The 20,268-nt window shown below is 38.9% G+C and overlaps 3 protein-coding genes across 3 annotated transcripts; 1 reads left to right on the top strand and 2 right to left on the bottom strand.

Moving 5' to 3' along the window:
- Positions 1 to 296: 296 nt before the first annotated feature.
- LOC109073179 (prospero homeobox protein 1-like) lies at positions 297 to 5,251 on the bottom strand. The gene is made up of 5 exons (XM_042727063.1): positions 4,798 to 5,251; positions 2,419 to 3,961; positions 1,622 to 1,729; positions 1,051 to 1,251; positions 297 to 961 (listed from the first exon to the last, which is right to left on the bottom strand). Exons 2-5 carry the CDS (start codon positions 3,925 to 3,927, stop codon positions 773 to 775), a joined length of 2,007 nt encoding a protein of 668 aa, XP_042582997.1. The 5' UTR covers positions 3,928 to 3,961; positions 4,798 to 5,251; the 3' UTR covers positions 297 to 772.
- Positions 5,252 to 10,653: 5,402 nt separating this feature from the next.
- LOC109073178 (sorting nexin-15-like) lies at positions 10,654 to 16,564 on the bottom strand. The gene is made up of 8 exons (XM_042727062.1): positions 16,350 to 16,564; positions 15,873 to 15,908; positions 15,679 to 15,799; positions 15,416 to 15,531; positions 12,821 to 13,169; positions 12,584 to 12,733; positions 12,281 to 12,490; positions 10,654 to 11,308 (listed from the first exon to the last, which is right to left on the bottom strand). Exons 1-8 carry the CDS (start codon positions 16,449 to 16,451, stop codon positions 11,196 to 11,198), a joined length of 1,197 nt encoding a protein of 398 aa, XP_042582996.1. The 5' UTR covers positions 16,452 to 16,564; the 3' UTR covers positions 10,654 to 11,195.
- Positions 16,565 to 18,350: 1,786 nt separating this feature from the next.
- Positions 18,351 to 20,034, top strand: LOC109073177 (somatostatin-1-like). Its single transcript, XM_042727061.1, has 2 exons — positions 18,351 to 18,495; positions 19,408 to 20,034. Exons 1-2 carry the CDS (start codon positions 18,364 to 18,366, stop codon positions 19,597 to 19,599), a joined length of 324 nt encoding a protein of 107 aa, XP_042582995.1. The 5' UTR covers positions 18,351 to 18,363; the 3' UTR covers positions 19,600 to 20,034.
- The last annotated feature ends 234 nt before the right edge of the window (positions 20,035 to 20,268 follow it).

The following is a 20,268-nucleotide window of genomic DNA, read 5'->3' as shown; positions in this document are numbered from 1 at the left end:
TTAGTTTCTGTCAAGATCACTCCACACACCAAAAAAGCCCTTAAACTTCCAGTTAATCTTGAATGTAAAACAATACAAATCTAGTACTGACTGCAATAGATGTTCATTCCACTGCGGTCAGGTGTCTGGGTTTAGCTTCATCGTTTGAGAACCAGGGTCTCTTTACTCTCCCACAGTAAAGCATAAGACATTTTCATGCTGTTTAGTGTACTCAGCCAATAATATGTCATGTAAGGCTGCATATGCATTTTACAATATGCATTTAGCACTAAATTGTAGCATTGACTGACAGCAAGGAGTGTTTGACTTATTTTATTACACGACACCACAGGTTCACAGAAACTCGGCAACATTATATAACAAGTAACAAGTAATATAAAAAAAGCATAAGCCAACCAGGCCTGCATTTTCAGATAACTTAATAAGCATTAATGTAACAGCAAATAAAATGAGAACATTGTTTACATTTATTTAGAAAGCTTTTCAGTGCCTACGGAAATAATGCTGGACTAAAGTAGAATTATCAGTCAGATAGTGTTTAAACAAGTAATACTTTAGAGCATCATGATGATGATGATGATGATGATAAACCACTTATTCAATGTTCTTTACAGCACAATTTTGTATTTTATTCGTTCTTTGCCATTAATTCAAATTGTTAACTGTTCTGTGCACACTTATATCAATCAGTGCACTGTTTATATGAGGCTGTGGATGTGTGTGTGTGTGTGTGTGTGTGTGTGTGTGTGTGTTTGTGTGTGATCAACTCTGTTTAACCCATCCGGTAAGAGTCCGTGGGGCAGCCAGGCAGACGGAAGCTGTCAGGCACTGGGCTGTCTAATTTACAGATGATCTTGTAGATGGCCTTCTTCCAGCACGGATCAGCATCCCGACCACTCTGTATGGCAGAGAAAAACTCCCTCAGGGCCACCTCAGATACCTCCACAAACCTCTCTGGAACCTAGAAAACACACATGATGTTTATACACATAATTGAAAGGTTACATGCACCACTCGAGCCTTTACACACGTGCACATGCATGCACTGACCTGGTAATCATTGCTCTTATTGTAGTGCATGTTGAGAATGCGGTAGAGCTCTGTGTCTCTGCCCAGGCGGAGTGCTCTTTCCCTGGCAGATGCGAGCCCCTCTCTGGCTGCCTGACGGGCAAAGCGCTCCATCTGGATATAGAAGAACTCCCGGAAGTTACTGAACCACTTAATCAGCTGGGAAGTGACACAGCGATTGAACTGTGTAGAGAAAAACAGAAACACCAAGGTAATTCCGGCAGCATTTCAAACGATGGTATACAATGATTGTAAGTCAGCACATTTTAGTGTAATGTTTTTTTTTGTGATGTTTAATGCAAAAGACACCAATAGAGCTTTCATGTATTTCATAAAATTTCAATAAAAATTCCATAGCTATTCATTTATTATAAATGCAGGAACATTTTCTGACTGTTCTAATTGAGCCAAAGCGTTTCAAAAGGAAACCATGCCACACTGCTGTATATAGGTCAGCGTGAATTCATTCAATAAGTCATTAGCCCATATAATCTGTGCAGGTTATGCACACACAGCTTTACTATTTTGTGTTCAGGATATGAATGATGCTCACTTTGACATCGGGGAAATATGTCTTGAGTGTGCTGGAGCTGGGGTAGCGTGTGTAAAAGAACAGGAGTTTGGCTTTCTTCAGGTGGCACGGAGAGAGACCTTCCTGAGAGTGTAGATGGTTAAGGAAGGTTTGATTCAAACAAACAAATAAATAAATACATGTATACTACCATTCGAATGTTAGGGGACTGCAATATTTTTAAAAAGTATTTTTAAATAAATGTATCATGCTCACCATGGCTATTTAATCAGACATACTGGGAAAACTGTAATATTGTGAAACATTATTGCAACTTAAAATAACTGTTTTCTATTTTATTTGTTGCTGTAATGACACAGCTGGATGTTAAGCAGATATTACTTTAGTTTTCAGTGTCACACGATCCATCAGAAATCATTCTAGTGCTGATTTGCTACTTAAGAAACATTTCTTATTATAATCAGTGTTGAAAATAGTTGTGCTGCTTAATATTTTAACCGTGAATTTTTTTTCTTCAGGATTCCGTGATGAACACAAAGTTCAAAAGAATGGCATTCATTTGAAATATTGGGTGACATTATAAATGTCTTCACTGTCAATTTAAAACATCCTTGCTGATTAAAACTATTCATTTCTTTAAAAAATATCTTAGTGACCCCAAACTTTTGCACAGTAGTGTGTGTGTATATATATATATATATATATATATATATAATATATATATATATATAATATATATATATATATATATATATATATAAATATATATATAAATAAATGTATACATGTGTATTTTCACAGCTTTTATAAAGGGATATTGACCCAGCAGCAAGATAGAGGGCTGCATCTCCTCCATCTACCACTCCTGCTCCACCTCCTCTCATCCCTCCTTCCCTCGCTCTATCCGACTGAGAGGGGTCTAGCTGGCCCAGCAACGGGAGCGGTGGGAACGCAGAGTTGTGTGAACGGAAGTCCATGTAAGACTCAGACAGGCAGTCCTTATGCAGAGGCAAACTGGAGAGGGATCGGGCAAAGAGATTCTGCATGGTGTAGTGAAGAAGGGGCAGGGGAACGGGGTTGTCTGGGGGATAGGAGGGCAGGAAGTGCTCTTTGCTCCTAGGGGGTAAAAGAGCCGGGAGAGGAGGCTGGGGTAGCGGAGCGAGGCTGGGATTGGCTTGAGAGAGGAGGAGGTCCTTGTGTACACTCTGAGCAATGGGAGCCCTCTTGTCATGAGGACTCTTTGTGACAAGTGGCAATGCTTCCACCTGCTCTGCCGCATGAGTTCTCTGCCTCCGGTCTGGGTTTAGATCCAACGTCATGCTGGTTTCTTGAGGAATGGCGGTGGATGTGACTGCCGAGGGGTCGGTTTCGGCATAGAGGCGGACAACTCTGTCGATAACCTGAGCCACAACATTTGCCAGCTCTTGTTTTAGAGCTTGTGCAAACTTCTGCCCTCCTTCTGCGCTCTCCCACTCACCTCTGACCAGGCTGCATCCCAGCCACACCTGATCGGCATTTAACTCCAAATCCAGGTCCATGGAGGTCTCTGTAAACATCCCGGCATTCCCACTGGTTTCATTGGTCTTCTTAGACGAACAGCGCAGAGGAGAAAATCCACTGCCGATAAGTGGATCATCGTTGTCGGAAAACATCTCCGCAACCTCATCGAGATTGATCGGCCCGTTCCCTTGTTCTTCCTCTGCTCCTTTCTCGTCATCCGCCTGCCCTCCGTACACTTTCCACACCTTGCGTTGGAGTTCCAGAAGTTTCCCTCTGGTTTCCTCCAGCTGGAGCTTCAGTTCTTGCCGCTGTCGCTTCCTACCTTCCCTGCTTTCCCTCCTGTTCCCTTGTTCTGCTACCTTCCTCTCGTCCATTCTAACTGAAGGTGTACTCTTCCTCCCCCTCTTCCCTTCTCTCCTCGTTTCTTCTTCGCTTCTAGCTGCCGAGTCCATCCTGAGTCTCTTAACGCTTGCAAAATCCTGTCCCCAGTCGCCAGGATCGGGAGCCGAACCTTGTCCCCGTTCTCCAGGACAGCGCTGCGATGATGCCGTAGCCCCAACGGCAAACTCTCTCTTCCCAAACACATCCTCCTCACTTACATCATCATCTACCAGAAGCCCAGAGAACAAGCCCTGGCGCTGTCGGAAACTACCCCACCTTTGGGATGCGCTGTTGGGGTGCATGAGAGGGGAGAAGAGCGGGTGGGAAGACAGGCTGCCGGGGGAAAAACGGTGGCTCGAGGGGTTGGAATCTGGCAGGCTGCGATACAGTTCGAAGGGGCACATCTGGGAAAGCTGCTGATGAAATCGATCCGAAGGAGAATCCATAGTCCCCTTTTCCGTTCTGATCTGGTTTCGGGATCTTTAAAGAGAATAACAAATGCATAATCGTAGACAAAAATATGCAGCTATTTGGACGGGTTTAAAAATTGCTCATAATCCTCTCATTGTTATCAGCATCATCATCGCCTCTTTTTTTCCCCTCTCAGCATGTGTGCGTTATCTATCCGCTGACAGCTGTACCCTGTGTTTGTTCAGACTGTTGACTCTATTGCTCTCATCCTTCTTTCTCTCTCTCTCTCTCCCACATACATACTCAGCACAACACAAATACATGGATGGTGAGACAGTAAATATTTTAATGAGATTACTATAGTCCCAAAGCTCTAAATTTGCATTTTAACTTAATTCATACCTTGTAGTAATAGACTTTTAATCATAGATAGATATGGAATAAAAACTCTTAAAATCCTATTCTATCCTAAAATCAGATTAACAGAAATTACTCTCCTAAACTGACGTTTATGCCTTTTCCTCATTGGCACAAATGCCACAGATGTCATCAGATTACTGCTGGAATATAAAGCCGTTTAAATGCCGTGAAAAAAAAATGGAACAGATGGAAGGACAACACCCTCACGGATAAATTATAGAAATTGATTTGCGTTAAATACTGACACACTAACCAACTCGCCGTACATTAAATCGCAGAGTGCACATCAAAGTTTTCCCCTCGTTATGAAGACGAATGCATCGCTTCTGCTTGAATACCGGCGCAGAGCGGACCTCTGTAAACTCCGCGCGCTCGTGTCGCAGATTCATTAACAGATAATCAGATGAGGCGCGTTGGACAAGGACAAACAAATACGCACACGTCCCAAAAGGTAAAAAGGGACAGAAAAAGATATAAAAACTTACAGAACAGTCAGTCAGAAAGCATCCCACGGTCGGTGGCTGTCCTGTCGGGTTATATTTCGGTCTCGTCGAGGTGTCCGCTGGTCACCGGCAGCATCAGCGTTAAAAGCGCCACCGAGTTTCCTGTTATTGCTGTCGCTCTTGTCTCGCGCTGTCCATCTCTCAACCTCGCGCACTCTATCGCGTGGTGATCAGCCAGTAGGCGTCGATGCGTGAGGGAGGGATGTCCGATGCCCCTTGTGCGCGCGCGCGCACGCACGCACGCACACACACACACACACACACACGGTTTACTGTTCCTCTCTGTCTCTTTGACTCTCTCACGCACTCTCCACGTGGGGCGACTACTTGGTTATGAGCCTGCACCAATAAAAAATTACTAAAATAATCTGATGCACATATGGTGAGTATACCATGGTGACCTTTTTTCCGACAAAATTATTTGCTAATATTTTTAATTAATGACTGATTAGTAATATAGGATCTCATTCAAGCAATTTAAGAAGCTTTCTGTTTCATCTTAAGTCATAAATCCAATTAGAATAATGCTTGAAATTGATTCTGAGAACAGAAAAAAATTCTTAGATATAATAGATCTAAGACTGTAGATCTCTCTCTCTTTTATTTTTTATTTATTTATTTTTTTTTGTAGGCCTACATATAGCTCACAACAGAACATTGTTCACATATAGGATAAAATGCCTCTGTATTACGCTAAAAGTTCAGGGTCGTAAGATTTTATTTTATTTCTTGAAAGAAATTAATACTTGTATTCTGCAAGGATGCATTACATTGATCAAAAGTGAAAGTAAAGTTATATATAAACATTTTCTATTAATCAAAGAATCCTGAAAAATAAGTCTCCCTAAAAAAAATTAAGCAAAACAACCGTTTTCAACATTTCAACATTGATAATAATAATAATAATAATAATAATGTGTTTCTAGAGCAGCAAATCAGCATATTAAAATGATTTCTGAATGATCACGTGACACTGAAGACTGGAGTAATGATGCTGAAAATTCAGCTTTGTGTCACAAGAATAAATTACCTTTACAAATATTAAAATAGGATTTTTTTATAATATTACACAATATTAATGTTTCACTGTATTTTTGATCAAACAAATGCAACCTTGTTGAGCACAGTAGACTTATTTCAAGAACATGAATGTCTTAAACAGCCAAACTTTTGTACTTTCGTGTATATCACCAGAAATGTAATTTCACAATTTTAAACCCCTTACAGCTCATTTAAATGTCTAGTAAGACATATTACAATAAATTACTAATAAAGATCATGCAAAAAGGGTTCCAAAAAATCCTTTATCCCATGGGAACATATTTGCTTCTCTAAGGATTCTTTCTCCGTTTCCATTTTCTCCATTCCCAAACATGTGCCCTATGAGACTGTATGCCAAGGCCGGAATGAAAAAGCAGCAACAGAGCTCTTCATAATCAGAGACTCCTCCACCCCTCAATGTGTGAAAGCTGATTATCAGTCCCTCCACTTCTCTTCATAGTACCCTTTCTCTCTCTTTCATTGTTTCCATCACTCCCTCTCCCCCCCCCACTTCACTCAAATACCCCTCAACCAACCAAACTGTTCACAATAACCACTGGCTCCTGTTGTTATGGAAACAAGAAATGTGACACAAAGCCTAATTAATAAAAGGTGCTTGTGACTATAGAGCGATCTAAGTAAACAGATGTAACCACAATGAAGTTTTAAAAACACAAATATCGGCCAGATACAGTACAGATAGGACACACACCATGTTAACGCTAAACGGATTTCTGTCTTTTTCATTTTTGACTCAATTTATTTCTTTGTAAAAACGGACTAAGTGTTCAACACAGGTGTTAAATTCCTTGCTAAATTCCTTATCTGTTAATACAGTCCATTTGCACTGTAAACACACACACACACCTTTTGTAAGGTCAGGCCGAAAGGCTTTTGAACTACATTAGCAACTCACACTGAATCCTTTGAACCCAAGCCAAATGACTGACAGCAAACAATATTAAAATGCATGAGAAATTCTAACAAAGAGCTATGAAATACACCAAAGGGACGCAGCCATTTGCAAGCAGTGTTTTAAAAATGCCACACGAATGTCGACCCTTTCAAATGGTGGGAGACATATCAAAATGCCTCATTTGAATGAGTCACGATCAAACATATTGCATTAGGAGTCGGTAATATGCGCAGAATGAAAATGCGGTATCCAGCGGGGAGAGAGAGAAAGCAGGAGTGGAGAGAGACGTTTGAGGGGGTCGATGGACAGGCAAAGTGTTTGCCCACTGGCCGCCTCTGAGGGAAAGTGTGTATGAGAGGAAAGAGCACTCACACATTCAGCCTTGGGCAAGGTGACTGAGGGGAGACAGTGAGTGACAACTGCAGTCAAACTAGAGGATATTCAAACTGAAGGGACAGAATAATGAATCGAGTCCTCAGGAATTAGTACCACATAAACGTCAAAACCCTAGGGAAGACAAATCCACATGAGCAGAGTGTTTATAGTATATAAAGAAATCTATAGATGGATATATCAGCCAGGCTAATTAAATGGGATATATTTTGAGATTAGCAGACATAAAAATGTGCAGGATGACCAAAAACGGTCATTTTACTTAGTGTCAGTATTAAAAAATTATGAAAAGCTTTATGCACATCGTGCACATGAACTGTTTTCAAGACTATCTTTAAGGTTTAGCTTGTCAGCCTTAAAATTAATGAATTTGGTATCATCGTTTCAGTTTTTGCTAATATGTTATATTTAATTCAGTGTGTTACTTGCCATTACTTTGTTATTGTTTGTAAATTTAGAAAACTGTTTCAAAGCCATTTTTGTCAGTGTACTGTACACTCTCAGAAAAAAGGTACAAAAGCTGTCACTGAGGAGGTACCTTTTCAAAAGGTACAATTTTGTACCTTTTAGGTAGCCTACTAATATGTTCACTTTATGTATCTTTAAGGTACCAATATGGACTCTTTAGGTACAAAGTTGTGCCTTTTGAAAAGGCACCGCCCCAGTGACAGCATTTGTTCCTTTTTTTGTAAGAGTGTAACCAAAAAAAAGTATTTTTACAGTATTTATGTATAGCCTATATGTTCACTGAAGTTGTGTAGATTTTTTATGTTTTTGAAAGAAATCTCTTGTGTTCACCAAGGCTGTATTTATTTGATCAAAAAATAAAAAAAATTAAATAAACACATGCATACATACATAAATAAAAGTAAAATTATACAAAAACAGAAATTATTACAACATAAATTATTATTATTACAATTTAAAATAACTTTTATATTTATATATATATATATATATATATATATAAAAATGTAATTTTCTTATAATTTCGTATTTCCATTTAAAATTATTCCGTTTTGTACATTAAGAGAATTTTTTAACTAAAATTATCCTGAGATGGTAAAGCTGAATTTTTAGCAGGTTTTTATATATTTAATTTTTTTAAATGAATTTTTACTCCAGTTTTCAGTATCACATAATCTTTCAGAAATTATTCTAATGCTGATTTGATGCTCAAAAAACTTAGTATTGTCAATGCTGAAAATAGTGTGGAAATCTTTTTTTTTTTTTTCAGAAAGTTGTTAAAAAGATCAACATTTATTTAAAACAAACATTTTGTAATATCATAAACATTTTACTGTCACTTTCGCTGCATAAAGTTATTGTTAAAAAAAAAAAACACTTAATGACCCCAAACTTTTGAGCAATTTTCGGAGCGCACATATAAAAAATATTGTTTTGAGGGCCTGTGTGTTATAGGGCTAGTCATCTATATATCTGCATTACATCAGCTTTCAGCCACCCTGCTTTATCGGTCGAGCACTAAGTTTAAGCATCACACCACTGGATGCTGGATCCAGTCGAGCCACTGTTTCAGCAGCTTTCTGCTAAAGCTCCTCTTTGTACTGAAGCTCTGTTCTGAGTTTACGTCTCTGACCTTGAGCTTCAGGAAACCGACTGCGGTAATGCACATTATTAAAAGCGTGAGTGTGTGCATGTCCTCAGTGGATTGTCCTTGTCCTCTCAGCACCGCAAACATATTCTTTGATCTCTGACAGGAACGACAATCACAATGCGGTGGAGAACCTCAGGAATACAATCTAATGCACCGTCTCGCGCTCTCCACCGCGCACAGATCCCACAGACGTGAGAAAACGCGCACGCACACACAATTTCACTCACTCTCCCTCTCAGTCTCTCCGCAGTACTCAGGTTGCAATTATCCTCTTTGGCTGGAGTGTTTTGATGGTATAATTGCCATGGACACTGAGGAGAGAGGGATTGGTGAGTGAGAGATAGACTGAGGGATGGAGAGGGGGAGAGAGCTGACACTCTCAGCATGCTAATGCCCAAACACACTCCATCTCCCCCCGGTTTCATTTTTGTCACTCTCTTCATCACACACACACAGGTGCGGTAACCTCTCCCCATTCCACATTCTCTCCAGGCAGCCAAAACAGCAAATACACAAGCCCGACGGGAGAGCGAGAAAGAGAGAGAAAACAACAGCAGGAGGGAAAAGAGAGGGATATTTTCCATCCACTGACAATAGAGATGATCCACGCTCATCCCTCAGTTCTTTCTGCTGTGTAATCCTTTTTGTCCTTTATATTCGTTCTTTCCCTTTTACCCCACTCCAGAAACAGAGTCAAAGTGCGAACGACTGCCTCAAACACGAGAAGAGATGGGATTTATCTGCGCTGATGTCTTGATCGAGTCTAGGCAAAACAGCGACATCCGGTGGTGGATTCAGAAACTGCACTCAAACTCACAAAAGTCAACATGACTCGACAATTGCTTCAAAAAGCATTGGATCGATTCATTATGTTGAAGGATCGGTTCAGCCAAAAATTTAAATTAGTTAAAAATGCAATCATCCCCAGGTCATCCAAGATGTAGATGAGTTTGTTTTGACAGATTTGAGGAAATTTAGCATCACTTGTTCACCAATGTATCGTCAGCAGTGAATGGGTGCCGTCAGAATGAGTCCAAACGGCTGATGAAAACCAGTAATCCACATGACTCCAGTCCATCAGTTTGCATAGTGTGTGAAGTGCATGTTTGACAAATCCATCAAGGCATTTTTAATCTTTAAACTGGCTGAAATACCAGTCCATAATCCATAATAACGCTTTCTTCAGTGAAAAAGTCCATCGCCTTTGTCCTCTTACTTCAAAATCCATATTTATTTAAAACTGGTTTCGCTTGTAAACAATGCTTGATCTGTGCAATATTTCTCTCCTGATTCAGAAAAGACAAAATAATATGGATAGAAGACTTGTATTTTAGCCAGAAGCAATAGTTTGAAGTAAAAAAAAAAAAAAAAAAAAAAAAAAAATTCCAATCTTGATGATGGATTTGTGTCTTACAAACATGCCGTTTTTATTGGAGTCATGTGGATTATTGTAATGTTTTATCAGCAGTTTGGACTCTCATTCACTGGTCAGCAAGTGATGCAATGCTGAATCCAAATCTCCAATTCTTTTCGATTAAAAAACAAACACATCTACATGGCCTGAAGGGGAGTACATTTTCAACTTTCAGCTACTGTTGTATGATTTGCAGCTTGCTTGCCAATATCCCATGCAGCAATTTCATGCCAGCTAAAGCTAATGTAATAAATGCAACAGCAATAATAGCCAATAACAACAGCCTCCCCAAAATGGAGCACACTGTTTCAGGAGTGGAATAAACCCATTTACAATCAACTGCAAACTCTGGTATGGAACGCCCACCATCCAATTAATTCCCAATGGACGGACTCAAGTCCCTTCCTACATTTTGAATACACACTGAATGTAAAATTGGTCATACTGTAAATGCCATTTCATGTTGATAATAATTTATTTATTAAATTACTTATAATTTACAAAACAGGCATATTTCATTGAAAAGGCAATGTCTTCATTTAAACAACAGTCATTTACATAACAGCTTCATTTACACAACAGATCAACAGCTGGATAAAAAAAAAAACATTTCTAGTTCCTTAGGCTCAGAAAATGTATCAGATTAAAGATAAAATAGTGTCAAATCAAGTAAAAATCTGTTGTGGTGGTCTTACAGTGCAGGGAGTATAATGCTGTTAGACATATCCTACAAGTGTAACTATTTGAGTAAGCGGGATAGTAAGTGTGGGAGTCAAGTGTGTGTGTGTGTGTGTGTGTGTGTGTGTGTGTGTGTGTGTGTGTTGTCTGTGTGGGTGGCCAGCGAGTTGCATTTAAGTGTTTCAATATGTGTGTGTTAGTCAAAACTCAGTTGATGAGAGTACGTATGTGGGAGTGTGCTTGGGTGTCCCAGGTTTGATGAAGGTTGAGTTTGTATGTGTGTGTGTGTGTGTGTGTGTGTGTGTGTTGAAACTGTTTCTCTATGTATCGTGGTCGTGAGTGGGAGTCTGTATGGAGAGAAGTCTCTCTGCATGCTCTAGGATTTCAGCAATCTTCCTCTTCACTGCTTCTCTCCTCTTCAAATCTACATCTCCTAGCGAGAGAGAATGAGTAATAGAAAGAGAAGAGAAAAAGGGTAGAACAAAGGGATGTTGTGAGGTTTAGTTTCCTCCTACCATTTAAATATTTTGCATTGCATCCAAATAGAACTCATTTCCTGCTTTGAGGAAAAAAAAACATTGCATGTTAATGTCATTGTGTTGAGAGGTGCTCTGCTCTTTCCTCTCAAATAATTGAATCATGCCAGGGTCATCCTGACCACAGCAAACTGGCATTTGGCTGATTTAGGATCTGTAATTTGCATATGGGGGCAGTTTTTCATTTGTATTTTTAGTTAGATGGAAAACAAAAAGAAGGGAAAAAAACTACAATTTTCATTGAAACAGCAATGTTTTGGTCATGCAATTTATTAAAACATTGCAGTGTTATTAAATATTGGAGTATTATCAAGCTACGACAGTGTACAGGATTCATAATTCTCTCTTAATACTATTTTCCAACACATCTGCCTGCAACCATTCAGGTGAGTGAGGGGTGTTTATTTTTTTAGTAATAGGTAAAATATCATCCAGTTGTAAATTAACATACACTACCATTCAAAAAGTTCAAAAGTCATTTTAAACTAATAATTTTTCACAATTTTTACTGTATTTTTGATCAAATAAATGCAGCGTCGATAAGCATAATGAGTGTAGAAGTCTTCTTTCGAAAACGTTAACGAATCTTACCGACCACAAAATTTTGAAGGGTAGTGTAACCTAATTTTGTGCACATTGTAACTTTCAGTTCATTGTTAACACGGGAGATGAAAGGTGAAGTCAAGCACATGCATTGTGGGATACTATATTCCCTACACAGTGTGCTTTGTTGAATACACATTGATAAATGTAGTATTTAGTATAAGTGTATCCCATGCATACAGACACAGTTTTCATAGTGTGCACAGTATATACATGATATACTGCAGTTTGTTAGTCTATTATCAAGAACAGCCTCCTTCTCTTACCTTGCACTCCTTTCATAAATATATCAACAGCCATCCGGTATTGTTGTACTGCTGCACTGTATTCGCCGTCTCTCTCTTTTTCCAGGGCGGCCTTCAGCTCTTCACTGGCCTGGTACACATAGCTCACATCTCCAGCAGACTCCGTCCCATCAGGAACGGTTAGAGGAACGGACAGGAGTTCAGCGTGGCTGGGTGATCCGTACGGTTGATCTGGAAGATCGAGGATAAGAGTAGTTTGCATTAAAAAAACGTTAATTTTATGTAGTAATGATGAGTTAAACTGAATGAGTTAGACTTCTTTACCTTCTTTGGCACATGGGTCAAAAATAGCGAGGTCTGTATCTGAAAGCGGAGGCGGGGCCTTGTATGAATGTTCGTCCAATCCAGAGTCAAACAGTGAATCAAACTCTTCTGATTGGTCGACTGGGGAACCCGGAATTTCAAGCGAGGCTTCTGGAAGATGAAAAAGAAGAATAGAACAATCAGCTATGATTGAAATCAAATAAGACATTATAGGATTGATAACTGTAACAAACTGACGTGTTGTAGTGTCGGTGGTAGCAGCAGAGCATTGGTCTGTGCCGTTATTCTGATGTGTTGTGTTGTCAGTCTCTCTCTCTTTTTCTGTCAGTCCTTGTATTTCCGTTTCGGCGTGTGTTTCTTGTGTGGGGCTGCTCTCCGTGTCACTGAGAGCCTCAACTGCCAACTCAGGTAGGGTTAGATCTGTCAGTCTTTGGTCGGACTCCAGCTCCTGAGGCTGGATATGAGCCTCTCTCCCCGTCTCCTCTTCAGCCAGCAGCTCAGGGTTTCTCTCAGGCAGGGGAATAAGAGGAGGCGGAAGAGACGGAGAAACGGCAGCCGTCTCCATTGGTCTTCTCACTTCTGCTCCCTAAGACAAGAGAAAAAAAATAAATAAAAAAAGATGAGCAGAAAATAAACAATGAGTCATATATTCACTCTCATGTTGTTCCAAACCTGTATGACAATGTACACAATGAGAAGCCAACGACAAGACACAAAATCAGAAGAATATAGGACACAGGTCGAGTACGGACAACTTATTCATGCATGTATACCATTATACAGGTCCTTCTCAAAAAATTAGCATATTGTGAAAAAGTTCATTATTTTCCATAATGTAATGATAAAAATTAAACTTTCATATATTTTAGATTCATTGCACACCAACTGAAATATTTCAGGTCTTTTATTGTTTTAATACTGATGATTTTGGCATACAGCTCATGAAAACCCCAAATTCCTATCTCAAAAAATTAGCATATCATGAAAAGGTTCTCTAAACGAGCTATTAACCTAATCATCTGAATCAACTAATTAACTCTAAACACCTGCAAAAGATTCCTGAGGCTTTTAAAAACTCCCAGCCTGGTTCATTACTCAAAACCGCAATCATGGGTAAGAGGTTAACCCAGAAGGCCATCATTGAAATATTCACACCAACTGAAATATTTCAGGTCTTTTATTGTTTTAATACTGATGATTTTGGCATACAGCTCATGAAAACCCAAAATTCCTATCTCAAAAAATTTGCATATTTCATCCGACCAATAAAAGAAAGTGTTTTTAATACAAAAAAAGTCAACCTTCAAATAATTATGTTCAGTTATGCACTCAATACTTGGTCGGGAATCCTTTTGCAGAAATGACTGCTTCAATGCAGCGTGGCATGGAGGCAATCAGCCTGTGGCACTGCTGAGGTGTTATGGAGGCCCAGGATGCTTCGATAGCGGCCTTAAGCTCATCCAGAGTGTTGGGTCTTGCGTCTCTCAACTTTCTCTTCACAATATCCCACAGATTCTCTATGGGGTTCAGGTCAGGAGAGTTGGCAGGCCCCTTTGAGCACAGTAATACCATGGTCAGTAAACCATTTACCAGTGGTTTTGGCACTGTGAGCAGGTGCCAGGTCGTGCTGAAAAACGAAATCTTCATCTCCATAAAGCTTTTCAGCAGATGGAAGCATGAAGTGCTCCAAAATCTCCTGATAGCTAGCTGCATTGACCCTGCCCTTGATAAAACACAGTGGACCAACACCAGCAGCTGACATGGCACCCCAGACCATCACTGACTGTGGGTACTTGACACTGGACTTCAGGCATTTTGGCATTTCCTTCTCCCCAGTCTTCCTCCACACTCTGGCACCTTGATTTCCGAATGACATGCAAAAATTTGCTTTCATCCGAAAAAAGTACTTTGGACCACTGAGCAAACAGTCCAGTGCTGCTTCTCTGTAGCCCAGGTCAGGCGGTTCTGCCGCTGTTTCTGGTTCAAAAGCACACGCCTGTGCACAGTGGCTCTGGATATTTCTACTCCCAGACTCAGTCCACTGCTTCCGCAGGTCCCCCAAGGTCTGGAATCGGGGCTCCTTCTCCACAATCTTCCTCAGGGTCCGGTCACCTCTTCTCGTTGTGCAGCGTTTTTTGCCACACTTTTTCCTTCCCACAGACTTCCCACTGAGGTGCCTTGATACAGCACTCTGGGAACAGCCTATTCGTTCAGAAATTTCTTTCTGTGTCCTTACCCTCTCGCTTGAGGGTGTCAATGATGGCCTTCTGGGTTAACCTCTTACCCATGATTGCGGTTTTGAGTAATGAACCAGGCTGGGAGTTTTTAAAAAGCCTCAGGAATCTTTTGCAGGTGTTTAGAGTTAATTAGTTGATTCAGATGATTAGGTTAATAGCTCGTTTAGAGAACCTTTTCATGATATGCTAATTTTTGAGATAGGAATTTGGGGTTTTCATGAGCTGTATGCCAAAATCATCAGTATTAAAACAATAAAAGACCTGAAATATTTCAGTTGGTGTGCAATGAATCTAAAATATATGAAAGTTTAATTTTTATCATTACATTATGGAAAATAATGAACTTTTTCACAATATGCTAATTTTTTGAGAAGGACCTGTATATGATACAATATTTTAGATACAATACAGAACTAATATAGACATTTTTGTAACAATGTAAAAGTCTTTACTGTCACTTTAAATAAATTACTGAATACTGAAAAAAAAAAAACTAAAAAAAACTTTTAAATGGCAGTGTACAGATTTTATAGGAAAAAAATCAAATAGAATACATGATACAGAATGAGTATAGTTTCCGGAAGATTGGTCTTACCCTGAAGAAGTCTTTGAGTTGAGGGCTGTTGTACAGAGCAGGGATATTTGTAGTGAAGAGCAGCATGGCCTCAGCTGCTTTCCTCCTCTCTTCAATCACAGTCTCGTCGAAACGCCCTGTGAGAGCGACATGGCAGGACAGAGCATAGAGAGTGCGGTGGAAGATAAACAAACAGACATACGGCATCAAGTCATAAAAAAATTAAATAAAACAAAGAAACCAAAAAACTCATCATTGATGTCTAGCAATTCCACTGAACTTACCGAAAACCTGTGCTCGTGGAAAAGAGGGAAACTCTTCTAGTCGTCTGAACAGGTTCCTATGAGTGTACGCCAGCTCTCCATGTAATTTCTTCAGCTCCGAGTACCTCTTCCACACCACAACCTGCCAATCAAACCAACAATGAGCCCAATGCAACTCTCATCCAACATGCACAAATATAAAAGGATGCTCATACCTCTTTAACATTCTCCGGCTGTGTCTTTGATACAAACTACAGAGAGAGGGATACAGATAAATGAAACCACACAACACCAAAGCGAGGGGATTTGAAAGGGCTGATTGTAAGCATTAATGAGGAAGCATGGGACACTGAAGTCACGTGACCTCGCCCCAGATTCTTTAAATCACGAGTTTCACTGCAAACCAGATAAACAATGCCTTGTACTAGAAGTTATTAACCCCCTCTATGAGGATCAGTTAATCTGATTTATGCCCTTTGTATTTATGAAGCATATTTAATCAAAGTCTACAAAGCAGTTTACGCTTTGTAAATATAATTATCTTTAATATTTATTAGAATATTAATGAATTGACACAACAGGCCAGACTCAATCAATAACTATACAGTATCTACAGTATCATTCCTCTCTGTGATAAGGAGATGAAACGTAAATATGATAATACAATAACGTTAAACTGTTGTGCTACTAACCCTTGCTGTTACTTTATATTCCGTGTGTCCTTTCTCGTGTGTACGTGGATCTGTCACGGTGAAGAAGCGGTGATATTCCTCTGTTTTGGCCTTTCGAGACATCACTGTCACATAAATATGTTTAAATTTACATTAATATAAATAAGGGGACAGAATCAAGCGCGGCGACTGCTACTGTGTTGGCCTGTTGACAGTTTGTAGCAATTACTTCCTGCTTTGAGAGGAGCGCATGCGCAGATTCTACATTCCAATCCCTTCAAAATAAAAGTCATGATAGGTCAAAAGAAGATTTTTGTTTCTTCATTGAATGTGCTACTAAATGAGAGAGTTTGGCCCAGTTGAGGATCAACAGCATGCAAAGGAGAGAAGTGAGAAACACATACATGTGGTATATTTGTATGGGTGTGTGTACATAGAATGTCTAGATAGGCCTGCACATGTGAAATAAAGTCTTACAACAGCTTTCTGCTTTGAGAGGAAAAAAGAAATCTGTGAGAACTAAATCAATAAAAGTGCAATATATTAATATTTCAAGTTAAATCAAACCATTGTGAGTCTGCCATTTAGTGACATTCTTTTATATGAAATGCTAATCCAAACAGTGTATCTTTATTTTTCCCACATTAAATAAGATTTGTGATAACTGAAAATAATTTACAAATTTATACATACATTTCTATTTAATATTTATATATTTATATATATATATATATAGAGAGAGAGAGAGAGAGAGAGAGAGAGAGAGAGAGAGAGAGAGAGAAAGAAAGAAAGAGTTGTCCTGCCTTCCAAGTAGGCTATAGAATATATAATGTATCTCAAATTGCAGGTCAGAATATAACAAAAATGATATTAAAAATAATGCACAGACAATAAGACAGACAGACAGACAGACAGACAGACAGACAGACAGATAGATAGATAGATAGATAGATAGATAGATAGATAGATAGATAGATAGATAGATAGATAGATAGATAGATAGATAGATAGATAGATAGATAGATAGATAGATAAAGAGAGATAGATAGATGACAGACAGACAGACAGACAGACAGACAGACAGACAGACAGACAGATAGATAGATAGATAGATAGATAGATAGATAGATAGATAGATAGATAGATAGATAGATAGATAGATAGATAGATAGATAGATAGATAGATAGATAGAGATTTATGTGCCAGCATGTTGCTCGTAGCACTGACATCCCACCTCTCCCTTGTAAATGTTAATGGCCACCCATTGAGACGGCCAAGTCTGAGTAATTGCCCTCTGAGATCTCAAAGTCTTAGTTCATGTGGGTTCAATAAGGGGTTTGATTAAGACCATAATATCACCCAGCTGCAAACCTGTCTGATATCTGCCACACACGAGTGTCAACTTTGTTCGGCTAGACAGGATCTCTCTATATATGCAATGCAGTCAAGCAAATTGCCAGAGGTGGAGGATAGTGTGAAATAAGGGCTAAGCAGACCAATTAACATTTGAGTCACTCTGCATCATTAATTCCACAGTCTAATGAGGACCTCATAGTGAGAACAAGGCACAGAGATGCACAGCTCTCCAAATCACAAGTGACACCACACGCCTTACCAGAGCATAATAGCATCATCACCCTGTAATAATGAACACCCTAGCAGTTCATTAGTACCTCGCCACTGAAGTTAATAACATTTCACCTGTCAAACAGGAGTATATTTAAGTCCCAGATGATGCATTTTTCCATGATATATTATTGCAAATGACAGAATTGATAAGGCTTCTGATGCAAAAGTAACACCTCGGTGTGACCTTATCAAACATCTTTCCTACTGGGTCCTGGAGTCCCTCCTCAAGCACAAATGTCTCTACACCCTTTACCCCTGCTCCTCTACACCCACACACCAACACCACCTCCACTGTCCTTCGTGGTTATGTTTTGACCAATAAGAGCTCTCTATCCCACCTTTGGTGCCTATAAAAGCGTATCATCCTTAACCCTCTCTAAAAGACAGTGTTTTAGTGTTGAAAGGATGTTCTCTCCGTTACAGGTGTTTGTGGTGACTCTGTCCATGTCTCTGCTGCTTCGCAGCATCAGTTCTGCACCAAGAGGAGACCTGCTGCTCCAGCTGCTCCAGTCAGAAGTGGATCCCAAGGAGAATGAGGTAAGACACAAACTTTTCTACAGAATGTTTTAAATTTCAAAATTCCATATTTGATTCAGTGTGTTACTTGCCATTTCTTTGTAGTTATTTGTGAAAGTTACTAGCAAGTACTAGCAAATTTCACTTAGAGTGTAAATTGTTTCTACATAATTTTTCAGTGTGCAACGAAAAAATGATGTACACTGTAAAAAGAAAGTTATTGGAGTATGTTTTACAAGAAATTCCTTGTATAATTTGGTGTTACTTGCGGTTTCTTTTTGAGTGAAAATAGTTTCAAAGCCTTTTTTTTGCAACAATTTATTTTATTTTTTTTCTGGAGATGGCTACTAAATTTGGAAAACCTTTACAATAACTAACATTAAGATTTATAAATGCTGTAACAAATGTATTGTTAATTGTTAATGTTAGAAAATGAAATACTGGGAATTTGTTTTAAAGTGTTGCCTTAAATTTAAACTGTTAGCTCAGTTCCACTAAATAATTTTAATAGATGCAACTTCTGGTTTTATTACTAAATATTGAGATTAAGATCAATAATTACTTTAGAAGTATTCTTCATGTAGTGAGGTGTCTAATGAAACCTTTGTACAATTGTGAAATTTTTTAAATCCTTTCAAAAAGGCTTTGAAACAACTGTCACTCAGAAATGACTATTAAATAATAATTACAAAGTAACAGCAAGTAGCAAATTGAATTAAACATAAAATTATTAAGGAGAAAGACTGAAACAGTAGAACCAATAAACTTTATTTACAACTTCCTTTTTTTACAGTGCAGTTTTAAGTAAAATCTGTGTACTAGATATAGAGAAAATAATAATGTGCATTTCTAAGAACTACAGCAAGTTTAAATTAGAATGTTTTTCTTTTTGACAATAAAAGTTTTCTGAATCATCATCTTTTCTCTCTTTAGCTTCAGGATCTCTCTCGTTTGCTTCTTCTGAAGCAGCTTTCTGAGTCGGTGGCACCTGAGGAGAAAGACACTCTTGAAAGCATTGATGATCTTGAGGTTCGTAACGAAGTGGTCCATCAGATTCCCGTTTCCCAACGAGAACGCAAAGCAGGCTGCAGGAATTTTTACTGGAAGACCTTCACCTCTTGTTAGTCAACCTGCAAGACCCTTACAAACATTGTTATACTTGTGTAGCCATCAAAATAACTTGATGTGTTGGAGGATTCCTGGTCCTGCGCATATATCATGGATTGTAATAATCTATATGTTCTCTTTCTTATACCATCTGCATTAACCAAGAATGTTCCTTAAAAATCACCAGCACACACAGTAATGACACCAGGAATACCATTTCAGTATAAAGAGAGATTAACTCTAACGTTTAAGCAGTGTATGCTATAAAATTGTATTATGGGTAACATTAGGATTGATTGCTAGAGATTATATGATTAACGTTTAAAAGCTTGATATAGAGGTTTTTGTGTTGACCTTGCAACAGTGTCATAGGATTGCTAGTCCTCTGTAATAAAGTGTGATCAGGGAAAGTGTGTTTATGTGTGATTGGCTCTATGGGATGTAACATAAACAGCAAGAACATACTAAAAATTCTTTGTCCGTTTTTTTTTCTTTCACATTTATCAAATCATAAATCGGAAAAATGGTCAGTACAAACTAGATGTATAATGCTGATCTTTCTCTCTTCCTAAAATCAACATCAGGTTAAAAAAAAGCAAACTCATCCAAACGTGCCCTGAAATAAACTGGCAGCTTAAAAAGTAAATCAGCCATTGAAACAGACTGTGCAGTACCAGGGCATTTTAT

Source organism: Cyprinus carpio, chromosome B7 (assembly GCF_018340385.1).
Source record: "Cyprinus carpio isolate SPL01 chromosome B7, ASM1834038v1, whole genome shotgun sequence".
Taxonomy (NCBI): domain Eukaryota; kingdom Metazoa; phylum Chordata; class Actinopteri; order Cypriniformes; family Cyprinidae; genus Cyprinus; species Cyprinus carpio.
This window is presented reverse-complemented; position numbering and strand designations above follow the sequence as displayed.

Excerpts from the sequence above, each read along its gene's own strand:
- LOC109073179 (XM_042727063.1), bottom strand. The coding sequence starts at position 3,927 with ATGGATTCTCCTTCGGATCGATTTCATCAGCAGCTTTCCCAGATGTGC. Across the intron at positions 1,730-2,418 it reads TCTATCTTGCTGCTGGGTCA|TCTCAGGAAGGTCTCTCTCC; the intron begins ATATCCCTTTAT and ends AACCATCTACAC. Across the intron at positions 1,252-1,621 it reads CATATTTCCCCGATGTCAAA|TTCAATCGCTGTGTCACTTC; the intron begins GTGAGCATCATT and ends TTCTCTACACAG.
- LOC109073178 (XM_042727062.1), bottom strand. The coding sequence starts at position 16,451 with ATGTCTCGAAAGGCCAAAACAGAGGAATATCACCGCTTCTTCACCGTG. Across the intron at positions 15,800-15,872 it reads AGCCGGAGAATGTTAAAGAG|GTTGTGGTGTGGAAGAGGTA; the intron begins GTATGAGCATCC and ends TTTGATTGGCAG. Across the intron at positions 12,491-12,583 it reads TGACCCATGTGCCAAAGAAG|ATCAACCGTACGGATCACCC; the intron begins GTAAAGAAGTCT and ends TCGATCTTCCAG.
- LOC109073177 (XM_042727061.1), top strand. The coding sequence starts at position 18,364 with ATGTTCTCTCCGTTACAGGTGTTTGTGGTGACTCTGTCCATGTCTCTG. Across the intron at positions 18,496-19,407 it reads TGGATCCCAAGGAGAATGAG|CTTCAGGATCTCTCTCGTTT; the intron begins GTAAGACACAAA and ends TTCTCTCTTTAG.